Here is a 27,927-nt window from a genome sequence, read left to right as displayed (position 1 = left end):
GCATGTAGTCAATTGATGCTCATGAATCAGGCTCAATGGGATACGTCATGCAAAAATAACAATTATGACATTGTTTATTCATCTTTATGTCATTCCAAACGAACTAATAAAACACAACAGCTAGACCTATTACGTTATGTTATGTCAACACTTCTTCTATAAGATATTGTTGTACGGAACTGAGTGTTTGTTACACGTTTGTCTTGAATTTTGAGGTGGAGGTAGCTGGCATTTTTTGTCTATATTGCTTTGTTATCCCTGTCCTGGAGTTCTGGTACACAGTATGCTCCCTAGAGCAGTGTGCATCAAGTGCCTGTTCGCACCAGCCTAACTGACCAATCAGCTTTGAGGGATGGTCAGCCCTCAGCCAATCAGCTTGCAGCAAGAGTGGCAGTGAAAATTCTGTTCTGATTTGTGTTAACCTAGATGCGTTTCCTTAAGTAATCAATGTAAATTGACTTTTAATACATGTTCTTAAAGAGATTCATGTTTATTCAACAAGGATGCATTAAATTGACAGTATAGAACGACATTTTATAATGTTATAAAAGATTTCTATTTCTAAATGCTGTTCTTTTAACTTTCTATTAATCAAAGAATTCTGAGAAAATGGTGTGTTTATGTACATTTTTGTATCTTAAGTATTTTTTCATGATTTATACATTGCAAGTAGTTTTATATGTTGTTTTTACAGACCTATGTACGTGTAATTCAGAAGCAATTTTTTTTTTGTGAATTATGAAATAGCTTCTTTTCAAGCCAGAGTGATATCAAATATAAATAAAAATAAATGTTAAATATTTTAGCCGTACAATTTAATCCTCAGTTTTTAGACCAAATCTCTCTCTCTCTGCCTCAGAGTAAATGGGTGAAACGTTCTCATCACTAAATCAAATGTGCTTTGCACAGTGTACCAAATATATTTTTAGCACTGGCTCAGAGGTTTAGAGCTGCGAGTATCTTTAGGCCTAATGGCTAAATCCAGTAAAAATGTCCTTGTTTTTTAGCTGTCCTAATCAGCATATCTCATATACTGGATATGCAGATGTATCTCATCTTTCAGTTTTTTTGTTTGTCTTCCTGACCTTTCTATATGACACAAGCATTGCCAACTCTCTTCAAATGGTACAGTGTGCTCGGGCAGTTACACAACCTGATCCTGTTACTCAGGGTTATAGTATACTATAGGTGTGGATGCCCATGGGCGTCCGATATGTGACCTCTGGATGCCTTTTATTCTTTGAATGGCCTGCAAGTCTTATTCTGCATGTTTAAAACATATTTTTTGTCATTGCTCATGTCTTCAGTTTCTTGTTTAGGGGTACAAAGTGAGTCAAGACGCCCTTGGACTTTGGTGTGAAATATTGACAGTTTGGGATTGTACATCAGTACGATGCTATTGAGTTTCAGCTGCAGATTCCACATCCATTCTCACTGTGAACTAAGATTTTTTTCTGTTTGTTGATGAAAGCAACCAGTGGGATATGAGTGGGCTTTGTATGCTAACAAGCTGACAACCATCTGAAAATGGATGGGGCTTTATAGGTCCCATTTATTTAGAGTTATGGGAGATGTCCCCAGGGGCCTTTTGTACACAGTCGGGGTGTATGAATGTAAAAAGCCCACATTATTTACATCAGAGGGAGATATTGTTAGATGTATGTTTTTCCCATGCTTGTTGTCCACTCCCTGAACAAGAAAAATGTTGGGAGGACACAACAGGATTTGTTTTAGAAAAAAAAGTGGTGTAATATATTTCTGCGTCTGTGTTTATGTGTGTGTCCCATGTCAGTGTGTGTGTGTGTGTGTGTGTGTGTGTGTGTGTGAAATAGAGAGGCGTTGTTCTGCGTCTTGTATCATCCCTGTTGGGAGCAGCTCAATGCTCAGAGGCTCCTCTGCAGAGTGCTGATGTAATGCTCTGTCTGAGCTCTTCTCTTGTTTGCAGAGTCACATGTAATGCATCAGGGTGCTGTAATCATCCTGACCGGCACTGGAGCGCGCAGACTGTGTGCCATCACAGTTAAAAACAAGTTTTCTGAAGAAAATGAGAGTGGTGCTTGCATATGCAAAATGGCATGATGCTAGTGTGTTAGAATGATGCTGTCCGGTTGCTAGGGTGTTCTGAGTACTTACAGGGAGTCGCAGGTGGTTGTAAAGATATTCTCTTGCTAGTTGGTTATACTGTACTTATTATGACAGTCACCTTGAAGCAACCTGATGGAATCACATTAATTTACTAGAAACTGATTACTAGAAACTAACGATTCTGAATGAATCTTTAGTTTCAAGATAGACTTCATCAGTCAGCGTAATTGAATTTTTTTTCAATCAATTTAATTAATTATTTTTTAAATTAATTTTCATTTTAAAAGAATCATATATAGTCCCTGAATTTCAGTTGAAGTTACACTGCTCATGAATTATGTTTCACTAATTATTTTTTTTGAAAGAAAAGAATACTTTTATTCAGCAAGGATGCATTAAACTGGTCAAAAGTCACAGACGTTTATAATTTTGCTAATAATTTCGATTTCAAATAAAGGCTGTCTTTTGACCTTTTTTTGTTTAACAAATAATCCAGAAAAAAGTTTCACGGTTTCAATGAATATATTAAACAGCACAACTGTTTTCGACATTGATAATATGTTTCTTGAGAACCAAATCAGCATATTAGAATAATTTCTAAAGGATCATGTGACACTGAAGAAAATTCAGCTTCACAATCACAGGAGTAAATTACTTAAAAAAAATATAATAGAAAACAATTATTTTAAATTGTAATAATAATATAATATAAACAGTTTTTACAGTATTTTTGATCAAATAAATGCAGCATTGCTGAGAAAAAAAATACTTCTTTCTAAAGATTAAAAAACAACTCACCAACCACAAACTTTTGAATGGTAGTTCGTATATATACATAATATTAATATTTTGGAATACATTTAAAATATATTATTAAAAATGAATAGTTTTATGTTGGTGTCATTTTTTAATTCTGATTTTATTTTTTTATTGTCAATCGCGATGCTTTATGAAATTGTAGTTTATTGTTTATCTTTATTTATTGACATTTTGCTGCTCGAGTTCAGTTTATGCATTTTGTTTATGCAATATTTGTATTGAGTTTAGCAAGTCTAGCTGGCATCTCATTTGCTGCGCATGGCGGTTTTCCCAAGGGAAGATTGTGTAATGGAGTCGGTTGGTGGAATTCAGAAGCTAGATATCTTACTTTACGCCATCTGTGTTTCTACATATGTGCAAACAAGGGAGTGAGAGTGAGTGAGTGAGTCTGTGCCCAATCGAATGATGTTTACACTGTTGGTTAGTGGCGGAGGGGAGATCAGGACGTATAGTGTGTACTCAGGGATAAATATAGCCCTGCAGCTATGCCACTGTAGCATGTCAGTCCTGCACACTTGCCCAGGCATCAGCTAAAAATTCCAGCCTGACCTTCAGTCTCGAGAGGCAGTGGACGTTTACACTGCAACAGAGAGCCTTCAGAAGAGGCGAGCACACGTGTGGATTTGTTATCACCTAATTTTCTAACTTTTGTTTTGACTTGTGCTGTAACAGTATGGGGCAAGTTGTGAATGGGAGAAGGTATTGCCATCACTGAAGTGACTGATAAGGACGTGTGAGGTTTGAAAAACTGGATCCCATTTACTGCTCCCCTACTATGGACAGCACAGTCATGTGCTGGAATAAAACCAGCATGGTGAACTTCATGAAAGGTCTGGGTAGGTGCTACAAAAGAGAGAGAGAAAGAGCAGTGAGTGAGAATCTGTCAGTGAATGACGATGAAACTTGTAAACGAACAAAGTGTTTAAGTAACAGAATTGGTCAAATGTGACATTCAACGAGTGCAAGGCAAGCCTCAAACTTACACATGAGCTTTTATTGCTGTTTAGATAATAGCAACATAGCAAAAAATACTGTTTATTTTGCTGAAGATTATTGTTATATACAATTATATTGGTCTAAGATGGTTTGATGAAATTAAGACTTCATCAACAATACATGTTTGTTGCTGACTTTTTGAGGTGCAGTGTATGTTAATGAATGATTGTGCAGTTAGGTAGAATGCTATAAAATGAAAGAAATATTAAAGGTGACCTATTATGCCCCTTTTTACAAGATGTAAAATAAGTCTCTGATGTCCCCAGAGTGTGTATGTGAAGTTTTAGCTCAAAATACCATACAGATAATTTTTTATTGCTTGTTGAAATTGCCATTTTTAGGGTATGAGCCAAAACACGCTGTTTTCTGTGTTTGTCCCTTTAAATGAAAACGAGCTGGTGCTCCCTCCTCCCCTTTCAGAAGAGGGTGGAGTTTCTAGAGCTCATGCCAGCAATAACAAAACACTCTCTCACGCACTGAAAATGTCAGAAACTGCTATTAGCGGTGTTCAGCCATATATGTTCGAACCGGGGACGTGCCGAATTCTGAACCCTGCCAGATTATTTATGAATTACACAGACGGGGAGCACGGCACTATAAAAATAACAACATAGCTGGTCTCATGGTTCCGTTGCGTGCTAATACGAACTTTATAATTCCCGAATATGATTATGAGCTAGACAAATTTAAACGGTCGATTTCACATTGCTTTCATATGCAATTTTTAACTACCACATTCCTATTCACGATCATTCTGGTAGCACGTGAAGGCAGCATCAGTGAAAACAGACAGACAATGGTAGCTTTAGCAACATTAGCCTTACAGAGTGCCAAGAAGCTCTTTCAGAAAGGCAATTTGGAAAACAAACGCGTGATACTTACTTCTTCTAGATGGTGTAATGTTAGCTGGATCATGAACAGTTGGCACTGCTCCATCCTTCAGGAGCAACTTTTGTGCAAAACCTGCTTTATACTGACCCTCATTCACAAAGAAGTCCGGTGTAAAATGATTCGCGCAGACGTAAACGAATCTCTGTAGAGTTGAGGGAGCATTTTCTTCGAAAACAAAATGAATCCACCTCGTCTTCAGTGGCTCAGATTTCGGGGGGTAAATGGAGAGAGCTATGTGGATTAATACATCCAGCTACAGAACACCTAAAACGCTTGGGAGACATTCTCGTCAGTGCAGCAATGGCGGACTGTGTACAACTCGCTGTGAACTCGCTCAGGGCGGTTCTATGTTAAAATGGCAGTGTCTGTCAACATTCGTGGGTGAAGCCTGTGGCTAATGTGACATCACATTAGCACCAATGCTAAAAATAGGCCATTGGGAGACACTGCTTATTATTTATGGGGATTAAAAAAAAAAGGAGTGGGTGGATTTTTATCATTATAGGGTGGTTGTGTACACACACTGCCAACACACGTTTATGTCCAAACACCTTGCAAAAGTGAATTTTACATAATAGGTCCCCTTTAATGCAATTATTAATTATATTAATAATTAACCGTTTATTCTTTTTTAAATATATTATTTATAAATTAATCCAGCTATTAAAAAATAATATTATTTAACCCAATTTATTTTTACTATTTGGGCTGCTCTTTACATTAAGAATATGCATGTAGTGGTGAGTTTTTGCACATTAAAAAATTATTAATGATGTGCTTATTACATATATTAAAATACATTACACTTTAGTAAGTAGAAATTAACTTTCATATTTGTTGCCCTTGTTGTATGTTTTTGGAGGTGAAATACGGTAGGAAATAGGGATGCACAGATACCAATACTGGTATTGGTATCGGGCCCAATACTGAGCTCCTGTACTCGCACTCGTACTCGTTAAAATGCCCCGATACCAAACGCCGATACCATATGAAACACAGACAGCAGAATGGAGTTATTAGAGATTAAGGATGTCTACGAAGTATATGTATGCAATGAATATAATGTTAAACATTCAGTATTAACGCCTGTATAGCTGATGTGCGCGAGCTGATAAACAAAGCATGCTGAGTGGATTGAGCGTGCAGCGGCGCAGATGCGCGAGCTTGTCGAGTGAATATACCTTTCTCACAGACATCACTGTAAAGTTTGTAGTTCGGTTGGATATGTCAAAAACAAGTAAATAAAACAATGCACAAGTTACTTAACGGTAGGGAGAGAGAGAGAGCGAGTGCGCGCACAATTCTGTTGTGTGATCGTGCTTCTGACCGCACACTCACACAGCTAATGAAACATCAACCTTAGAAGTAAACAACCGTAACATTGAGATTATGCTGCTGAATACAGCGAGCCCCAGTTGAAACGCATACACGAGTATGCGTGTTTCATTTAAACTTGTTCTCATGGCCTTAACTATCGGCGTGTCCTCAGAGCGATTACATGCTCTAGACGTCGTGTTGCTCCAGCTGTATGAACACAGATGCGTAAATGCTGCTGCAAATATGCTTTTTTCAATTAGCAGACCAGGTAATATACACAGCGATATGGATTAAAACAGCATTCACTTATCTTAGATGTGGATTTCAGATGTTCTGAAACACGCTGCAACAGTTTGATTTGCGAGCAGCCATGCTTAATTTGCTCCGAAGCAAGCTAAAAAGCTGCTGAATAATACTGAATACAGCTTATATAGGAATGCCGCGATAGGTGTCGTATTCCTATAGGTAGATGTGATCAGCTGAGAATCAGCTGATGCAAGCTTGACTCACGTGACCTGCCAGAACTAACGCTAAAGCTTAATTTCTGTGTCATACTAACAGCTATTTATCTATTTGATAAATTAAGTCAACCAACTAAGATTATACATACTCTTTTGGTTTCTGTACCCAATATTTAAACAATTTACAAATGCAATAAAATATTGGTATCGGTACTCGGTATCGACCGAGTACTGGAAAAAGTGGTATCGGTGCATCCCTAGTAGGAAAGCAAAAAACTGTTTAAGCCATGTGGAACAAAGTCTGTTTTTGTCAACATATGATAAGGCTGTTTCTAAAACAAGATCAAAATTTGTTGTCAGAATTAACACTGCTGTGACTGTCACGTGCCCCCTCTGCAACTCGCTCGCCGTTACGTACAGTACAGTCCAGTCCAGTCCAGTAGATTGTGTGTGTGTGTGTATTTGTGAGCTCTGTGAAAGAAATATGAAAGTAATATGAAATTGCAACTTCTGCTTCTAGGGTGTTACTTTATTTTGTATTGAGGAAAGCTGAGCATTACTTTGTGTGCACAGGTTGCAGTCGCTGGCAAGCTGCAGAATGAGAAGGGTTGTGAAATTCTGAAATGGATTTCACTGTCTGGATTAGGAAACGGTCATTGTCTGAAATACAATAATTGATTGTATTCTTTCAAATATTTTTTTTACCTCTAAACTAGAACACTAGAAAATCCATGTGATTAATACAAAATACAATACGTTCAATGTTTTAGACACAGTAAGAACACCTCATTTACATAAGACCTCATTATTACAACCCCTCTCAATTTGCTTGCCTTTTAGATGAATAACATTTATTATGTGTACTAATATTATTATTATTATTAAATATATAAACAATAATGTAATATTGATTTTATTTATTTATAGTGTTCATTTAAAAACATTTTTTATTCAAAGCTTCACCAGGGTACAGCAAGCCTCCTGTCCCGCCGGTTTGCTGCTCGCAGGGTGAAAAGGGACCGCCCACCATGATGCCCATCAGCGTGGACCCAGAGAGCCGGCCGGGCGAATACGTGCTCAAGAGCCTCTTCGCCAACTTCACCACCATCTCTGAGCGCAAAATACGGATCGTCATGGCCGAACCGTTGGTGAGTGACAGTTCTGAACTATTGAAGGTAATGATCTTAAGACCTGTGACCATTCCAGTACCAATACTCATCTGTCTCTGAGGATTTTGGAGATGGCTGACCCATATGGACGGTGGAAATGGCTTGTTCAGACTGAATTTAACAATGAAATACAAGCTAATCTGGCTAATTCTAGTTGTTTATGTAGCTCAGCACGTGACCCTACATGTATGTATTGTTAAATCTGACAGAAATGGAAAATACAGATGAGATTTTAGTGTTAAAACACTTGCTCTTTTCAAAGGAGACCTTGATCACTTGCCAGCCTTGTTAGTATTTCCCAGACAACAGACAAATTTATCTGCATGCGTGTTTAACAGCGAGCTGCTAGTTTCTTGGCCGGCAGGCAGGCTAGTGTTAATGAAACTTTCCCAGGACAGATATATTGTGTCCCCCAAAACAGCTGCCACCTGAATGAGCTCATCTTTTGTCTTCTAATTTTTACTGAAAAAAAATCAGAGATCAGGTTACCTGATTTGTTCAGCCACAGTTGTGTAGTGTATTGTTTAATAACTGGTATGTATTTACATAAAGAATAGTATGACCTGGATTATCTGCAGTTTATTTGTACAGCAACAAGCAGTAAATAGAGATTCATAGCTGCAGTATCTTTTTTGTTTCTGGATATTATTTACTTTTCTTTCTCTTCGGACGCAACTTTATGGGGCGGTCATATCTTGAAATACCCCAGTCTTTTGATTCAGAAGTGGAGAAAGGTCCTCCTAGAGCACAAGGCAGTCTATTAATCTCTTATAAAAGCCTTAAGGGAAATTGCTCTGTCCTTGTCTGCCCTCTCATCTGTTTCTCCCTCAAATGACTTCAGCAACTGAAATATTTATTAGCCTAAGATGAAAGAGGTGCTCTAGTGGGTTGAATGAGCTCAAATTAAATTGAACATAGTCTGAAAGTGTCTGACAAGCCCAGCAGGGTCAGAAAAGACAGCCTGTTCTGGGCCCAGAATCCAAATAACAAAATCATAATACTATTTGAATATCCAAATCACTTAGTAAATTTGCTTTCACCTGAAAAGAAGCTACACAGAATTCCAGGGCTTATTTGAAACATATTATGTTATCTGAGTAGGAGTACAAAATGTAGGTCAGTTTGGTTTTTTTACACAACCTGTGTTGTTTAATCAGCAGGTCTGATCTGTGATAGTTGCTAAGATCAGCTTTTTCACATTGTAAGACTCTGCAGGTTGCCCTGTTTGTATATACACACTGCTGTTCAAAGGTTTGGGGTCAGTAAGATTTATTTATTTTTAATTTTTTAAAGAATACTGTATTTCCAAAAGGGAAAAAGAATACTTTTATTCTGCGAGATAAATTACATTGATCAAAAGTGACAGTAAAGTCATTTTATAATATTACAAAATATTTATATTTCAAATAGTACTGTTTACACAAAAATAGTAAGCAGCACAGCTCTTTTTAACATTGAAAATACATCAACATATTAGAATGATTTCTGAAGGATCATGTGACACTGAAGACTGGAGTATTGGTTGCTGAAAATTCAGCTTTATCTTCACAGAAATAAATTACATTTTAAAATATATTAAAATAGAAAACATGTATTTTTAATTAGTAATAATATTTCACAATATTACTGTTTTTTGATCAAATAAATGAAGACTTGGTGAGCATAAGAGACAAAAACCTTAGAAAAATCTTACCAACCCTAAACTTTTGTAATTTACAATAGCTTCTAGAATTCGTGATGTTGAAACAGAGCCGCATTTAATCAAGGAAACCATAATGAATCACTTTCAGCTATAATTGCCTGAATCATATTTCCTCTAGAAAACCCTTTCTGTTGTCTTTACAGGAAAAACCTCTGGTAAAGTCTCTTCAGAGGGGTGAAGATCCACAGTTTGACCAAGTAAGTACTGTTTGCTTTCTGCCCCCTTGAACTTATGCGCACATCCCCACATCCAGTCTGTGAACAGATGTCCAAGCGGAAAGACAAGAGACAGCCCGCCTGTGCCAAAAATTGATCTGACTTTTTGAATTATTAAAATAGATTAATGGATCTGTCTGGCCTTTAAAGCATTCAGAGTGACCTCAGTAAAAGCCTGATGTGGTTTTTGGCTTGTCTGGCTGTCTGAGAGTGAGTAAGTCCATTTGCATCTCTGATAGATTATATAAGAGATTTTTATGCCTCAAATTCATGATAGATAGGAGACACTGCATGCTTTTGTGCAGTGTTCAAGACATTATTTCTTTATAATTTACACATAATTGCTTCTGATTGTTTTATACAGGGCTCAACAATAAAGATTGCATATAATTTTCATTGCAGATTTCCAGTTTTTCTTTGCAATTTGATAAAAAATGTGTGAGAACATAATAATATGAAATAAATATATAAATTCATATGCGTGTGTGTGTGTGTGTGTGTGTGTGTGTGTATATATATATATATATATATATACTGTATATATATATATATTTATATTTATAGAGAGAGAGACAGAGAGGGAGAGAGAGACACAATTTGAATGAGTAAAATTCTAAATGTAAAAATGGAATTAAATTAAATAAAATTTAAATAAATTCATTATAATTTTGCGTTGGGGCCAGAATGAGCAAGCAGAAAAATCTTTATTGTTGAGCTTTGTTATATGATTATAATTCTCAAGCTCTGTTTTTACAGTTAACTAATTTGTAAATGAATGAGAAAAGTATCTGCAAAATGAATAAATGTATTAAATGTATTAAAAGTTTCTTTTCAATTTGATTAAAAAGTGTACAAACATAAATATTATATAAAATTAATACAAATATAAAATAAAAATAAAAATAATTTAATTTAAATAAATAATTTAAAATTAGATTTTTTTTAAATGATAAATGTAAATATGGAAAATACATTTTTTTTTATTTTAAATTCATAAAAAGTATATCAAATTTTAAGTTTTTATCCAGTAAGGGCAAGTAAAAAATCTAAACCAAAAATCAGACTGAGCAAGCGGGGGGTTGAAGAAAAAATCTTATTTTTTTCTTTGTTATTTGATTATTATTCCTAAACTTTATTATTACAATTAACTAATGTGTAAAAACGAATCTGCAAAATTAATAAATGTACAAAATTGTATTAAATTTCAGATAACCTTGAGTAAATGTATTGAAAGCCCAGAATGAAAGGTCTTTTTTTATTGCTGGCTTGTGTGTTCCCTGCCCTGAGTTTGCAGGTTCGTTTCTGTATGCACGTATATGTGTGTGTGTGTTGAAGGCAGGTGAATAGCAGCCTCATTCAGAACTCACAGGGCTGCGTTTGTACCCATGATCCCCTGGGCTTTTCATCAGCCTCACTGAGAGGGGATTCTTCTCCCAGGGTTCATCAGGGAATGAAGGGCTCGCTGTGTTCACCCTCAGCCCCTGAACACCACCCTTTCTCCCTCCCTTTCCCGTGTGTCGAGTCCTCACCAGGGACCGCCTTTCCTTTCTGCACTCATTACCCAACTCCCTCCTCTACACATTTAAGACACATACTCGCACAATGTCCCTGCTTTCACCAATACCACTTCCACACTCAGAATAATTTCCTCCTGAATATGCACAATGAAATACATGGCCTACATACAAGTACTATGCACTAGGTGTATTTTTAGTTTGTTTATATGGATATTAATACATGTTCTCCTTTTTTCAGTTGATCAGCACAATGAGTTCTCTGGCCGAGTATTGCCTGCCATCTATCTTGCGCACCCTGTTTGACTGGTACAAAAGACAGAATGGAGTTGAAGATGAATCCCATGAGTACAGACCACGTTCAAATACAAAGTCCAAAAAGTGAGTCCTGTTTATATCTCTTAGATAAGGCTGATCATTTAAGCTTAATACAGTATGATTTAGTTAATTATGCATAGTAGAGTTAATTAATGCAAATCTGCCTCATGCATATTAAAGACCCATGAATTCCAAATTTGTGGGTTTTGTTAAGGTCTATTAGCTTTTAAGCCATATATGTAATATTTTTATTAATATTTTTGTGCAGACATTTTTTCAGCATTTATTTGAAGTAGAAATCTTTTGTAACATCATACATGTCTTTACTGTGAATTTTGATCACTTCAGAGCATCCTTGCTGAATACAAATATTGATTTAATATGCTTAAAAACATCTTTCTGTGAGACTGCAATGCACACTTGGCCTGATAACTTCTATCTTAACTGGATGGTTTGACACAATAGTGCCAGAATGGCCCAGTGACGTCAGATAGCCACCTGGGTGTTGAGTGATGCTTCTGTGACTTCTGCTTCCTGTAGCTGGAGTGCAAAAATCCATTTCATCATTGAGAAATGATATTTTAGTCTGTGAATGTGTGAGAGGGTGGGAACAAAATTGGCTTACATAATCTGTTTACATTCTCTGTCTCTTTTTCCCAGTGATGAGCAGCAGAAAGATTATCTGCTGGAGAGGAGAGACCTAGCCATCGACTTCATCTTCTCTCTTGTGCTCATAGAGGTTCTCAAACAGGTAAAACACACTGTGATTTGGATCTAAATAAGTTTAGATGCAAATGTATCTAACAGACATTAAAGATGCAACCAAATATCTGAGAATGAGGAGAATTAAATGTTTATCTATGGATTATCACCAAGAATCTATGGTGGTTACTACTGCTTCAAATTTTATAGCAAATTGTGTTTCCTTGGTCAACAAAATGGCAAATGTAGCCATAGATTAAGGTTTACAAGAGATTGTTGATGTACAATTTTATGGTTATTATACAACAGTGTTTGAGATCACAGAAAGCCATAATTGGCCAATCAAAACCAAATATTCCTGAGAGCCATGTTATAAAATGTGATACTGTTTGTGTTTTTGGCCAGATGCCCCTCCACCCAGTTGTGGATGGTTTGGTCCATGAAGTCATTAATTTGGCTTTTAAGCACTTTAGATATAAAGAGGGGTAAGAGACTTTTTCCTCTATTGGATACATTTAGTAAAATGTATAAATTCATATAAATTCATACATCTGCTTTACTGTTTACATTTGTTTTTATGACTAGGTATCATGGACCCAACACTGCCAACATGCACATTGTAGCTGATCTCTATGCAGAAGTTATCGGAGTCTTAGCACAAGCAAAGTAAGTACTCATAAATCTAACAATGACAAAGTTATTTTTATTTAGAAATGTAGAGCTGTGTTTTTTTGAAACATGCTATGAAAACATACTAGGTCTGGAAATCAGCCTTTTTGAGTTTCTAGATCTTTTATTATATTTTATTTTATTTCATTTCATTTGACAGTAGACAGGGTTTCCACAATCATTGAAAACCTGGAAATATCATGACATTTTACATTGTAAAACTTAAAAAAAAGAGTCATAGAAATTAGTAAAACCTTAAATGGTCTAAAGATTTTTTTTCTAACTTACATTATATCTAACATATAATCGACTCGATTACTCTTTGTAATTGCTTGTTAAGAATAAAGCTTGCCCTCAAGCTAATGATTTATCTGTCAATCATCATTTCTTTTTGTAGATTTCCTGCTGTTAAAAAGAGGTTCATGAGTGAGCTGAAGGAGCTCCGTCAAAAGGAGCAGAGCCCATACGTGGTCCAAAGCACCATCAGCCTCATCATGGGCGTGAAGTTCTTCCGAGTGAAAATGTATCCTGTAGAGGAGTTTGAAGCCTCCTTTCAGTTCATGCAGGTAAATGTAGAATATAAAGACATTTGGATAAGCTTCTTTTCACAAAGCACAACACTGCTACTGGTGTGTGTGTGTGTGTGTGTGTGTGTGTGTATATATATATATATATATATATACTGTATATATATATATATTTATATTTATAGAGAGAGAGACAGAGAGGGAGAGAGAGACACAATTTGAATGAGTAAAATTCTAAATGTAAAAATGGAATTAAATTAAATAAAATTTAAATAAATTCATTATAATTTTGCGTTGGGGCCAGAATGAGCAAGCAGAAAAATCTTTATTGTTGAGCTTTGTTATATGATTATAATTCTCAAGCTCTGTTTTTACAGTTAACTAATTTGTAAATGAATGAGAAAAGTATCTGCAAAATGAATAAATGTATTAAATGTATTAAAAGTTTCTTTTCAATTTGATTAAAAAGTGTACAAACATAAATATTATATAAAATTAATACAAATATAAAATAAAAATAAAAATAATTTAATTTAAATAAATAATTTAAAATTAGATTTTTTTTAAATGATAAATGTAAATATGGAAAATACATTTTTTTTTATTTTAAATTCATAAAAAGTATATCAAATTTTAAGTTTTTATCCAGTAAGGGCAAGTAAAAAATCTAAACCAAAAATCAGACTGAGCAAGCGGGGGGTTGAAGAAAAAATCTTATTTTTTTCTTTGTTATTTGATTATTATTCCTAAACTTTATTATTACAATTAACTAATGTGTAAAAACGGATCTGCAAAATTAATAAATGTACAAAATTGTATTAAATTTCAGATAACCTTGAGTAAATGTATTGAAAGCCCAGAATGAAAGGTCTTTTTTTATTGCTGGCTTGTGTGTTCCCTGCCCTGAGTTTGCAGGTTCGTTTCTGTATGCACGTATATGTGTGTGTGTGTTGAAGGCAGGGGAATAGCAGCCTCATTCAGAACTCACAGGGCTGCGTTTGTACCCATGATCCCCTGGGCTTTTCATCAGCCTCACTGAGAGGGGATTCTTCTCCCAGGGTTCATCAGGGAATGAAGGGCTCGCTGTGTTCACCCTCAGCCCCTGAACACCACCCTTTCTCCCTCCCTTTCCCGTGTGTCGAGTCCTCACCAGGGACCGCCTTTCCTTTCTGCACTCATTACCCAACTCCCTCCTCTTTTCTCGCTTTCTTTGCATCTTGGATACACATTTAAGACACATGCTCGCACAATGTCCCTGCTTTCACCAATACCACTTCCACACTCAGAATAATTTTCTCCTGAATATGCACAATGAAATACATGGCCTACATACAAGTACTATGCACTAGGTGTATTTTTAGTTTGTTTATATGGATATTAATACATGTTCTCCTTTTTTTCAGTTGATCAGCACAATGAGTTCTCTGGCCGAGTATTGCCTGCCATCTATCTTGCGCACCCTGTTTGACTGGTACAAAAGACAGAATGGAGTTGAAGATGAATCCCATGAGTACAGACCACGTTCAAATACAAAGTCCAAAAAGTGAGTCCTGTTTATATCTCTTAGATAAGGCTGATCATTTAAGCTTAATACAGTATGATTTAGTTAATTATGCATAGTAGAGTTAATTAATGCAAATCTGCCTCATGCATATTAAAGACCCATGAATTCCAAATTTGTGGGTTTTGTTAAGGTCTATTAGCTTTTAAGCCATATATGTAATATTTTTATTAATATTTTTGTGCAGACATTTTTTCAGCATTTATTTGAAGTAGAAATCTTTTGTAACATCATACATGTCTTTACTGTGAATTTTGATCACTTCAGAGCATCCTTGCTGAATACAAATATTGATTTAATATGCTTAAAAACATCTTTCTGTGAGACTGCAATGCACACTTGGCCTGATAACTTCTATCTTAACTGGATGGTTTGACACAATAGTGCCAGAATGGCCCAGTGACGTCAGATAGCCACCTGGGTGTTGAGTGATGCTTCTGTGACTTCTGCTTCCTGTAGCTGGAGTGCAAAAATCCATTTCATCATTGAGAAATGATATTTTAGTCTGTGAATGTGTGAGAGGGTGGGAACAAAATTGGCTTACATAATCTGTTTACATTCTCTGTCTCTTTTTCCCAGTGATGAGCAGCAGAAAGATTATCTGCTGGAGAGGAGAGACCTAGCCATCGACTTCATCTTCTCTCTTGTGCTCATAGAGGTTCTCAAACAGGTAAAACACACTGTGATTTGGATCTAAATAAGTTTAGATGCAAATGTATCTAACAGACATTAAAGATGCAACCAAATATCTGAGAATGAGGAGAATTAAATGTTTATCTATGGATTATCACCAAGAATCTATGGTGGTTACTACTGCTTCAAATTTTATAGCAAATTGTGTTTCCTTGGTCAACAAAATGGCAAATGTAGCCATAGATTAAGGTTTACAAGAGATTGTTGATGTACAATTTTATGGTTATTATACAACAGTGTTTGAGATCACAGAAAGCCATAATTGGCCAATCAAAACCAAATATTCCTGAGAGCCATGTTATAAAATGTGATACTGTTTGTGTTTTTGGCCAGATGCCCCTCCACCCAGTTGTGGATGGTTTGGTCCATGAAGTCATTCATTTGGCTTTTAAGCACTTTAAATATAAAGAGGGGTAAGATACTTTTTCCTCATTAGAATATAATTCTCTATCGGATGCATTTAGTAAGATGTATAAATGCACATAAATTCTTTATTCAATTACATCTACATGTGTTTTATTATGACCAGGTATCATGGTCCCAACACTGCCAACATGCATATTGTAGCTGATCTCTATGCAGAAGTAATTGGAGTCTTAGCACAAGCAAAGTAAGTACTCATAAATCTAACAATGACAAAGTTATTTTTATTTAGAAATGTAGAGCTGTGTTTTTTTGAAACATGCTATGAAAACATACTAGGTCTGGAAATCAGCCTTTTTGAGTTTCTAGATCTTTTATTATATTTTATTTTATTTCATTTCATTTGACAGTAGACAGGGTTTCCACAATCATTGAAAACCTGGAAATATCATGACATTTTACATTGTAAAACTTAAAAAAAAGAGTCATAGAAATTAGTAAAACCTTAAATGGTCTAAAGATTTTTTTTCTAACTTACATTATATCTAACATATAATCGACTCGATTACTCTTTGTAATTGCTTGTTAAGAATAAAGCTTGCCCTCAAGCTAATGATTTATCTGTCAATCATCATTTCTTTTTGTAGATTTCCTGCTGTTAAAAAGAGGTTCATGAGTGAGCTGAAGGAGCTCCGTCAAAAGGAGCAGAGCCCATACGTGGTCCAAAGCACCATCAGCCTCATCATGGGCGTGAAGTTCTTCCGGGTGAAAATGTATCCTGTAGAGGAGTTTGAAGCCTCCTTTCAGTTCATGCAGGTAAATGTAGAATATAAAGACATTTGGATAAGCTTCTTTTCACAAAGCACAACACTGCTACTGTAGCCTTTTTATTGATTTATATATTTTTTGTTTGTTTAATATTTTATTTGTTATATTTATTTTTATTAATTTATATTGAATATAGAGACTTAGATAAGGCTATAGCGATAAGCTCAATGATATGAGCTCTCAAGAACGTGAAAGCGAACCGTTTTTCTCAATGCTTTGCTCCTTTCTGTTACAGGAATGTGCGCAGTATTTCCTGGAAGTGAAGGACAAAGACATCAAACATGCTTTGGCTGGACTCTTTGTGGAAATTCTAGTTCCCGTAGCAGCGGTTAGAGAAATGTTATAAAGATCTGTCAACACTCTGCAAATTGGATGTTATTTACATGTATTTTGAACATTACAAACCACTCGCACATCATTTTATATGACCTGTTGGTCCAGTAATTGTTTTAATAACATATATAGCCATATGTCACTCTTTTCAATCCTTATTTTTGTAGAAATGTGTAAAAGCATTTTGATCCTCATTATTATTGTCTTTCCGTTCTTTAATAGGCTGTTAAGAATGAGGTGAATGTTCCTTGTTTAAGGAACTTTGTGGAGAGCTTGTATGATACCACCTTGGACCTTTCAACAAGAAAGAAACATTCTCTGGTCAGTCTGGTTTTCATAAGATATAGTGTTTCGTACTGTTTGAGTGCACTTTGAACATCATGTACCCTTCTCTCTGGTTTTTTTAGGCTCTGTACCCACTAGTGACATGCCTACTGTGTGTCAGCCAAAAGCAGTTCTTCCTCAACAGATGGCATGTCTTTCTCAACAACTGCCTCTCCAATCTGAAGGTATGTCGTTTTTATATTTGCTCTTTATTTATTAATTTAACTCAAAAGCGCAAACTGGATTTCTCACGACATACACTCTTCATCATTACAGAGCAAGGACCCTAAAATGGCACGGGTAGCACTAGAGTCTCTCTACCGACTTCTGTGGGTCTACATGATTCGCATCAAATGTGAGAGCAACACTGCGACGCAGGGGTAAGCACATCCGTGGTCTGTTGCTACTTGTATTGAACCATGGATTTAAAGCCACTACTAAAGCGCCCACCTGAGACCCCCAGAGACAAGCCGTGGGTATGGTCGCAGTAAACTGATTTTGCATAACACGGTCCATCTCATGAATGCCAGCTTTCTTGGTGGAGTTCTAGAGGGCTGAAAAAAATAAATAAATAAAACAATTCTGTACCCTACCCCACCCATGAACCCGGGGTGTGACCGCAACCCTCAGCCCTTCTCATTGGCAGCGAGTAAACAAGCAATACATTACAGTCATCGTGCCTCAGGCCGAGGGGTAATTACTGACAGTGCTGCCAGAAATGGGTGGAGAAAGGAGAGAACCAGAAGGGAGGCTGGTGGTCATGGGTGATGGGTGTTGGAACGCCAAGATCGTCCACTGGGAATCGAAAGCTTGGCAAATTAAACCATATACACACCCATGTTTGATCTTCAGGGCAAGAAATGAACATTGAACAATTGTAGATGTCTTATGCAGCTAATTCATAATAGATCGATTGGGATTTATGTATTAGTATATGGTTGACGTTGTTTGGGAAAGGATGTACATGCCCTTAGAGGATTTCAACACCAGAAGGGGAAGTTGTGGTGATAGTTTTTGAACTGTGGGGTATGTATACGGCATACAGTAGTATAAACCGAACACTGCATACATACTAAATAAAGTACTATATATGAAACGGTATGCTTTATGCAACAGAACAGATTTCAAATAGTAGTATGCTACCTAAAAAGTAATATAAAATGGTATTTGGCATTTTTATTCAGTTTTTGTTTTATCATATATTTCAACTTTTGGCAGATTGTTCAAATAAATAAAAAAATAAAAAAACAAATTTAGTATGTAGTAAAAATGTAGTATTTGATTCCAAACAAACCTTCTGTTTGTTCAGTTTGTCCAGTGTTTTTTTTTTATTATTATTTTATTCAGCAAGGATGAATAATAGATTTAAAGAATTAAATAGATCAAAGTGACAACAAATAATTTTACAATGTTACAAAAATTGCTTTTTGAATCAAATGCATTTTTTTTTACTTTCTATTCATCAAAGAATCCTGAAAAAAATATATCGAAGTTTCCTCAAAAATATTAATCAGCACAACTGTTTCCAACATTGATAATGATAATAACTTTTTCTTAAACACAGATTCGGCATATTAGAATGATTTCTGAAGGATTGTGTAAAAATATTTCACAATATTACTGTTTTACTGTATTTTTGATCTCGTAAATGCAGCATTTTTGAGCATAAGAGACTTCTTTCAAAAACATTAAAACAACTTGCAGATCCCAAACTTATTTAAGAAGGCATTTAAAATATCTAAAGCATGGGATGGGAGGTTAGTTCTGGAATCACAAGGATCATAAAATGCTCAAATTAGGCAGAAGAACTGGTGTTGGGCCAGTTCGCTGTTCTTCAGATTTATTTAGAGAGATGTATTGCATTATAGCAGGTCATAAATATCAGAAACCTTAAATTTGCATGCCACATACCAAGCTGTGACTTAGGAGTTTACAACCACTATGAATAAGCCAAAGAGGACAAACCTCGCTAAAAGAAAAAAAAATCACAAATAGGCTGGGGCTCAGGTCTGCCACTGTAATGGAATGCTAATTATAGCAAGCTATCTGTGTCACTATGCTTTGACCTTCTTTTAGTGTATGTCAGTGCCTGATTCTAAACTTGATATCATCCCCACAGCCGCCTCAACTTGATTGTGATGAACCTGTTCCCTAAAGGATCCCGCAGTGTAGTTCCTAAAGACATGCCTCTCAATATATTTGTTAAGATTATCCAGTTTATTGCACAGGTAAGTCTGCGATTAAATGACAGACAGGTCTACAACTAAGACCTAAATGCTAATCTGTTGTTAGCTGTTAAACCATTATACAAGACCTAATTCTCGTTTGTTGTGAAAACAGAGCATGTGTCTAAGGACAAAGTATTTAGTGTTGTTGCCGAAACAAATGCGCAAATGACAGCTAGATTCCCATTGTAATTTGCAAGACTACACATATTTAGCGTTCCTGATGCAGCATGTGTTAAAATATTTACATTTCGCATACTGCATCATTGCAGATGCGAGTTGCATTTCCTCATTCTTCTTTTATCTTACAGGAAAGACTTGACTTTGCAATGAAAGAAGTCATTTTTGACCTACTGTGTGTTGGGAAACCTGCAAAAGCCTTTAGTCTTAATCCAGAGGTAAAGTATTGTCAAATTACAATAGATGTAGAAGCTTTATTTCAGTGTAATGCACTCATATCTTGATTTCTTGTTTTGTAGAGAATGAATATAGGTCTCAGAGCATTCCTGGTCATTGCTGACAAGCTGCAGCAGAAAGATGGTGATCCCCCCATGCCGAACACAGGGGCCACGCTCCCTTCTGGAAACACACTACGAGTCAAAAAGACATTCCTGAGCAAGCCTCTGACTGACGATGAGGCCAAAGTCATAGGTGAGTTCATCTGTTGTACTTCTAGAGGAATTATTTCTATATAAAAAAAGGCTGTTTAAGATTTGTTTTGTTTTGTTTTGTTTTGTTAAATGGGCAAACAAAAGGGCAAATCATGGCCTAATGGTTAGAGAGTCGCACTAGTAACCCGAAGGTTGCGGGTTCGAGTCTCGTTCCGGCAGGGATTGTCGGTGGGGGGAGTGAATGTACAGCGCTCTCTCCCACCTTCAATACCACGACTGAGGTGCCCTTGAGCAAGGCACCGAACCCCCAACTGCTCCCCGGGTGCCTCAGCAAAAATGGCTGCCCACTGCTCCGGGTGTGTGTGCGTTCACTGCTGTGTGTGTGTACTTAGGATGGGATAAATGCAGAGCACTAATTCCAAGTATGGGTCACCATTAAATTATGTTACTATTGAAGAACATGCCAGTCTTTTACAGTTTTGCATTATTTCAACCACCAGGAATGTCCATCTATTACCCCCAAGTGAGGAAAGCTTTAGACAACATCCTCAGACACTTGGATAAAGAGGTTGGCCGCTGTATGATGCTGAGTAACGCACAGATGCTGAATAAGGAACCCGAGGATATGATTACGTATGTCATACACAACACTCTGTCAAATAATCTTTTATCTGGTGTATCTGATACTCAACACACACCTGTCTGACGCATCAGTCCAAATCCAACGAAGCTTGAGCTTGTCAGTGCACTTAGTTCTGTTTGACTTCTCTTTATACTGACAGGGGCGAGAGGAAACCTAAGATTGACCTCTTTAGGACATGCATGGCCGCCATTCCACGCATCCTTCCCGATGGCATGTCCAAGTCAGAGCTCATAGACCTTTTGGCTCGGTGAGTGTGTGTATATGTTCAATGCATGAATGGGCGTTTAAGCAGGAAGCATTTGCTTCAACGAATTGCCCAATGGTCAGGTTTCCCGAAAGCTTCAGTAATGTGATCCCTCCCAGCCCCCAGCTTGAATAGGATGTCCCAGTGCAATCTGAGTCAGGGCTGGTCTAATCAGACTTAATTCTTCATGTTCAAGCCATTAGGTCAGTGAACTAGTTCAGTGTAAAGTTGATCTCTCTGTGAACTTCCTCCATTTGAGCTGGAGGGACTTCTGCTCTGTAATGGAAGATCTTGGAAAGTATGATGATTATTTATGAGGCTTGTGCGTGATACTATTTTGATATCTATGGGAACATTTTAGGGACACACATACACACACACACATCAGGCTACTAAAATTAAAACTAGAGCTAAAACCATTAAACAACAGTAACAGCTAATTTTTGCTACTTTAAATAAAATAAACATGAAACTGAAATAAAAGAAAAGAAAATATATTGTTTTTATTTCAGCTAGGTGTCAAGGCATCATATATCATTTTCTTTTAGTTTAACTTAAAGTACAAAAATAAATACAACTGAAATAAAAATTCAAAAATATAGACATATTTAAAAAAAAACTAATAAAAATGACAAAACACAACAAAATTACTAAAGCTTTAAAATTAAAATAATACTGAAATAATATCCATGATACTAAACTAATACTTTTATATACATAGAAAACATGTATGCAAGTAAAGTGTCTACTTTTATGTTTCAAATAACTTTTGTGAAAATAAAATGTCAAAATATGGGTGAAATAATGTTCCTTCGTCATTCAGCGTAACACATTGACTTGTACTTTATAAAATATATGAAAGAATATGTGATCATACTACATTTTATTATATTGTTAAAAACTGTTAAAAATTTGTTAAAATATTATATTAAAAACTTTTCTTGCTAACAAATGAGTAAAACCTAGTGGTTTGAAGGATAGTGGCAAAGATTGGTAAAAAATTTCACATTACAATTAATTAGTTTTTTTGGGGGCTGCACTGTGTCTTTTAATATCAACTAATGATTCTTGTTCTAAATATGCTTGACAAGATGTTTTAGTATATAAACCCCTTTTCGTCTTTGAGCAATATTTAGATATTTATATATTTTTAATATACATATGTTTTCCCCCCCACTGTATTCATGTTTTTCTGTCTTTTAACTGCCAGGCTAACCATCCATATGGATGATGAACTGCGTCTGATAGCCCAGAATTCCCTGCAGAGTCTGCTGATGGACTTCTCAGACTGGCGGGAGGAAGTGCTCCTGGGCTATTGCAGCTTCCTGCTCCGAGAGGTTCAGGACACACACCAAACCCTGCTGGACTCCTCACTTAAACTACTGCTTCAGTTGCTCACACAGTGGAAACTAGCCCTTCTCAGCAACAGCAAGATTCTGGACACATCAAAGATCTGCTCCACTGAAGTAAGTGGCAAAAAAAACAAAACTAAAAACTTTTTTACAATGTGTGTGTGTGTGTGTTTTTTTTTTGCCCATAGGGAGTAACAAAAAATCACAAAAAGATCTCTTAAATCTAAGTATAATATAATATAATATAATATAATATAATATAATATAATAATGTAATATAATATATTATAATAATATATGTTTGTTTACTTTAGTTATTACAGAGTAGCTCTGGCTCCAGACTGCCTGCTGAACGGACCCCTCACTCCACAGTCTTGCATGCTGTCGAGGGTCTCGCTTTAGTGCTACTGTGCTCCTGCCAGACAGGCACACGCAAACTAGCTGTGTCCATCCTTCGAGAGGTCCGCCATATCTTCCTCACCATCGGGCAGACTGAGGTAAGAGCCTGACTTGATCAGATATAGGCCTTTGAGTATACATCCTCTCAGTTACGGTTGAATATGGTCTTTTTTTCTACACAGGAAGATGAAAGGCCCATGATAGATGTACTGGACCAGCTGAGCCCAGTGGTGCTCAAGAGCTTTGCCCACGTGGCGGTGGCTGACTCGGTGAGTGCCCCTCTGTTCAGTCCTTTGCGGTTTACAACATCTACAAAGTGTCTTCTGTTCTGAGTTTATAAGAAAGTCTGTTTTACTTCTCTGACCTTGGAGTTTAGCGTATTAGGTGATGACTTATACAAACAATGATTTAAATAAGTTCAGAATCACATAGATACTGGATATCAATACTAAATTGGCAGATTCAAGAGCTAAATTTAGCATAAATCCATTTTGTGTTTTTGTCTATAATGACCACATTCTACAAAATTCTCCCAAGATTTTGGTATTAAACCAATTTTCTTTCATTACACTGCTGAGTTCTCTACATATGTGGCTACTATGATCTCTTCCCTTCCACTTCCCTGCAGGCATCTCTCCCTGCTGGGCAGCACGCAGACCTGCAGTGGCTGGTGGAGTGGAACGGATCTCTGGTCGGCAGCCACTATGACGTGCGGAGCCCGTCTCGTGTGTGGATCTTGGCACAGTCTCTGAAGGAACCCTGGGCTCTGTGCCTCTTCAGCCTTCTGAGACAGGAGTACCTGCCCAAGCACTGTCCCACAGCGCTCAGCTACGCCTGGCCCTACGCCTTCACTCGCCTGCAGCTCCTCATGCCTTTACTCGAGCCCAGGTGAGGGATGGATAAAACGTTTAGTGTAAGGGTGTATTTGACCTTTCAAACATTCTCCTACATCTGTATGTCATTGAGAAGTCAGTGGTTGGATTGGTCTGCATTGTAGCTTTAATTATTGTGGCTGCCTAATAGGTTATGTAAGCATTTAAATCTAGTTGACCAGGCTTTAACCTCAGTAGGTGCAGTGCAGTAGGAGTTTTTAAAGCATGAACTCTATCTCTATCTTTAAGTTTAAGCTCTTAATGGCTTCCCGTAGCCGTAGATAGACTCTGTGCAGTCATATTTGGGTCGCTCTTCTTTTTATATACAGTACATTCATAATACACGTTAACTCAACTTAAAGTCAAATTGATATAACACACAACCGATCAAAAGTTTAAGAAAAAAAACAAAACAATGAATACTTTTATTTAGAAAAGATGCATTAAATTGATCAAAAGTGAGAGTCAAGACGTTTATAATATTACAAAAGATTTCTGTTTCAATTAAATGGTGTTCTTTCAAAATTTCTATTCTGAATCCTGAAAACCAAATCATGTTTTCCACAAAAACATTAATCAGCACCTGTTTGTAACATTGATAATAATAACAAATATTTTTTAAACACAGTTTAACATTTTAGAATGATTTCCGAAGGATGTAACATGTGACATTTAAAACTGGAGTAATGGCTGCTGAAAATTCAGCTTTGCCATCACAAGAATAAATTACTTTTTAAAATATCTTGAAATAGAAAATAGAAGTTTTAAACAGCAATAACATTTCACAATATGAAATGTGATCTCTTAGCAACCCAGTGAACGCCAAGAAGACAAGCTCAGCTGGTTCAGCGGACACTTATGTTTCTCTCTGGAGAAACTATCTGATTCTGTGTTTTGGCGTGGCCAAACCCAGCATCATGAGCCCGGGTCATCTTCGAGCTTCCACCCCTGAGATCATCACTCCCAGTACAGACAGCAACAGCAGTTATGACAACAAGGTGGGTGGGGCTTCTTATGCATGACGCACCAGTCATGTCTACAGTCATGAGCCCCATTCATTTATTGACTTGATGGAATCACTGATTAACATCTTATTCATTAGATCCTGGGTACTCCGTCTGTGGCCTGGCTTCTGAAGCAGTTGGTCCCTCTGATGCGTTCAGAAAGCATTGAGATCACAGAGTCTTTGGTGCTCGGATTTGGCCGCACAAACTCACTCGTTTTCAGGTACTATGTAGCATATATATCAACATTTAAGATCTCTAATTATGTAACTGGTAGACATTTAGATGGGTCAAGTTCCTACAAGATGCTACATTCTCATAGTGCCATGAAATTATGCAACCAACTCATTTTTGATTATCACACATTATTGTTTTTAATGTGCTATGTAAGTTCAGCACGTTTTTTTTTTCAGATAAGATGTGAGCAGCACCTGATGTTCGCATTCTTGTCATACCTCTGTTTTGCTCTTTGTCAGGGTTTTTGAATTCCTTGACTTTGATAAGGCGATGCACAAACGCTACATTATATTTAGACTTTGCGTGAGGGCCATTTTCACTTGACTTCTACTTTGTTATAATTATAATTTTGACATCATCTCTAAATCTGAACAAACTTCCAAAGAAGTGATCAGATGTCATTTTATATTAGTTATGTCTGCTCATTTCAGTTCTTGGAATCATAAAAAAGTATTTATGGGAATAGAGCAATTATTGCTCTATAAACCCTGGCAGCACAGTATCGATTCTTCTTTCACCTTATTGATTTCATATTTGTTGTGTCTTGTACAGAGAGCTGGTTGAGGAACTGCATCCTTTGATGAAGGAAGCTTTGGAAAGACGACCTGAGGTCAGATATATTTCCAGATTTGCAAATTAATCAAATATATATTTTAAATATTGCAAGTGTCTATAGTAATTTGCTTCATAATATGTCCTCTAGAATAAAAAACGACGAGAGAGAAGAGATCTGCTGAGACTCCAGCTCCTCAGGATCTTTGAGCTGCTGGCGGATGCCGGTGTCATCAGTGACAGGTGAGAAGGATGTTATTATTATGGATTCTGTTCTCTGGCCACCTCCATTTCGTCTCATTATGAACTTGCAGGCTAGAAAACATGAAATGATCCCTGTCTCTGTCTCTCAGCACTAATGGAGCGCTGGAACGTGATACCCTGGCCCTGGGCGCTCTCTTTCTTGAGTATGTGGACCTGACCCGGATGCTTCTGGAAGCCGAGAATGACAAAGACATGGAGATTCTCAAAGACATCCGAGCTCACTTCAGCGCCATGGTGGCCAACCTCATACAGTGTGTCCCAGGTGAAGAGGAAGCAAAAGACATCTCACAAACTCAGTATACAATTAATGTCAACACAAAATCACAATTTAGCCCATTTTCTTTCTTAATACACATTTGTTGTTTGTGCACAACACATTTAATTCATAAATAGTCATAATATTGTTCTTTCCACTTGAAATATTTATTCCTCACATTAAATAATGACATCATACTGATGGTCATGCAGTTATATTTTGCTCTGGGAAGCGTTCCACGTTTTCTTTGTTTAGGAAATGGGATTCATTGCCAGGTTACAGTGTATTCAGTCACAGGACTCCTGACGTCAGTCTTGATTTAGACTCCCAAGTGGAGACACTGCCCAAAATAGCAGTAGATTAGATGAAGAGCCAAATCGTGGGCAAATGATGAGTCGCACAACGGCCAGTCATTTTGCCTTTTCTTTCCTATAAAAAAAAATTAAACAAAGTTTTTTCACAAAATATTTTTTTATGAAGGTGTTCCTGTAGCCCAACTTGCATTGTTAAAATGTTTAAAAAAATGTTTTAAACCTAATACCTCTCTTCTCCTCTCCTTGTTTTATTCGTATCATAGTGCATCATCGACGTTTCCTCTTCCCTCAGCAAAGCCTTCGACACCATCTCTTCATCCTTTTTAGCCAATGGGCTGGACCCTTCAGTATCATGTTCACGCCCCTGGATCGCTATAGTGACCGGAACCATCAGATCACTCGATACCAGTATTGTGCTCTTAAGGTAGAGAAGACTACATTTATATAATGTATACATTTATATATTCATACTGTGCAGTTTCCATTACACAGTACATTTTTAATGGGTTTTCATTCCAAATAAAAAAGATGTATATTATTCATCATTATTCATTTTATTTATAAGTACACACTACTGTTCAAAAGGTTGGGATTGGAGCCTTTCACAAAAGTTGCATGTATTTGATGAAAAAAAAACAGTAAAAACATTAATATTGAAAAATAGTTTTGCAAATTAAAATAACTATGTTCTATTTTAATATATTTTAATCAGGAATGCAGTAAAAGCTATTTATTTGATCAAAGATACAGTAACAATATTGTGAAATAATATTACAATTTAAAATAACTGTCACACAATCCTTCAGGAGTTTTTTTTGGTAACTATGGAAAAGTCTTTACTGTCAATTTAAATTAATTAAAGACATCCTTGCTGAATAAAAGTATTAATTTATTTTAAAAAAATCTTACTGACCCCAAACTGTAAACAGTAGTGTATGCATGATTCAAAACGTCATAAAAAAATAATTGGTTTAAAGAGGAACATTAGAACAAATAATAATACATTAAAAATATTAAATAAATAATAAAATACATATTTTTACATATATATATTTATTTGGAAGAATCTACATATGAAAGCAGTGGAATGAGATGATGTTTAACCCTGGCTCTAATTTAAAGCTTTGCTTGTGTTGCTAATTTAGACCACAGACATATACTCCACTAATTTTATCTCCAGAGGTCTACTTATAGCCCAGGAAGCGCTGTAGTCATTTACAGTGCAGGACCTCAGTGTGGACACACATGCCAAAGAGACAAAAGTGGGTCCATTAAGTGACGAATGAGTCCATTTGTGATGACAGCATATATGTGCTCTGTTTGTCTGTGGGAACCCCGTACTCATAATGTCGGATCTTTGCAGATTGACGACGTGTAAACATAGTTCACGTTGGGTTTGTTCAGGTTCGGATTTCTGGAAAAATTACACCCGCCTCTAAAGCTATATTGTTTGTGTGTACATGTAGC

The 27,927-nt window shown here is 36.5% G+C and overlaps 1 protein-coding gene across 11 annotated transcripts in view; it reads left to right on the top strand.

Moving 5' to 3' along the window:
• LOC107559014 (protein furry homolog) overlaps positions 1–27,927 on the top strand; it is a 67,700-nt gene that overhangs the window by 10,825 nt on the left and 28,948 nt on the right. For 8 of the 11 annotated variants that reach the window (XM_016242729.1, XM_016242723.1, XM_016242724.1 and 5 more), the window contains exons 2-27: positions 7,527–7,717; positions 9,584–9,637; positions 11,411–11,550; positions 12,148–12,238; positions 12,595–12,674; positions 12,775–12,855; positions 13,256–13,424; positions 17,066–17,158; positions 17,386–17,484; positions 17,571–17,672; positions 17,764–17,867; positions 19,607–19,715; positions 20,024–20,110; positions 20,192–20,363; positions 20,824–20,956; positions 21,106–21,213; positions 22,421–22,676; positions 22,877–23,059; positions 23,144–23,230; positions 23,590–23,849; positions 24,642–24,831; positions 24,936–25,060; positions 25,627–25,684; positions 25,778–25,869; positions 25,980–26,152; positions 26,724–26,884. In XM_016242729.1, the coding sequence (XP_016098215.1) occupies positions 7,598–7,717; positions 9,584–9,637; positions 11,411–11,550; positions 12,148–12,238; positions 12,595–12,674; positions 12,775–12,855; positions 13,256–13,424; positions 17,066–17,158; positions 17,386–17,484; positions 17,571–17,672; positions 17,764–17,867; positions 19,607–19,715; positions 20,024–20,110; positions 20,192–20,363; positions 20,824–20,956; positions 21,106–21,213; positions 22,421–22,676; positions 22,877–23,059; positions 23,144–23,230; positions 23,590–23,849; positions 24,642–24,831; positions 24,936–25,060; positions 25,627–25,684; positions 25,778–25,869; positions 25,980–26,152; positions 26,724–26,884 (3,327 nt within the window). In that variant the 5' untranslated portion in view covers positions 7,527–7,597. Of the gene's footprint in view, positions 1–1,743; positions 1,748–3,603; positions 3,741–7,526; positions 7,718–9,583; positions 9,638–11,410; positions 11,551–12,147; positions 12,239–12,594; positions 12,675–12,774; positions 12,856–13,255; positions 13,425–14,791; positions 14,929–15,525; positions 15,617–15,972; positions 16,053–16,168; positions 16,250–16,649; positions 16,819–17,065; positions 17,159–17,385; positions 17,485–17,570; positions 17,673–17,763; positions 17,868–19,606; positions 19,716–20,023; positions 20,111–20,191; positions 20,364–20,823; positions 20,957–21,105; positions 21,214–22,420; positions 22,677–22,876; positions 23,060–23,143; positions 23,231–23,589; positions 23,850–24,641; positions 24,832–24,935; positions 25,061–25,626; positions 25,685–25,777; positions 25,870–25,979; positions 26,153–26,723; positions 26,885–27,927 lie in introns of those variants that run through there. The other 3 variants (XM_016242727.1, XM_016242730.1, XM_016242731.1) reach the window with 3 other exon arrangements.

The sequence above is a fragment of the Sinocyclocheilus grahami genome, unplaced genomic scaffold (genome assembly GCF_001515645.1).
Source record: "Sinocyclocheilus grahami isolate Dianchi unplaced genomic scaffold, SAMN03320097.WGS_v1.1 scaffold671.1, whole genome shotgun sequence".
Lineage (NCBI taxonomy): Eukaryota > Metazoa > Chordata > Actinopteri > Cypriniformes > Cyprinidae > Sinocyclocheilus > Sinocyclocheilus grahami.
Note: the sequence above shows the minus strand (reverse complement) of the source record. Positions and strands in the feature narration are given on the sequence as shown.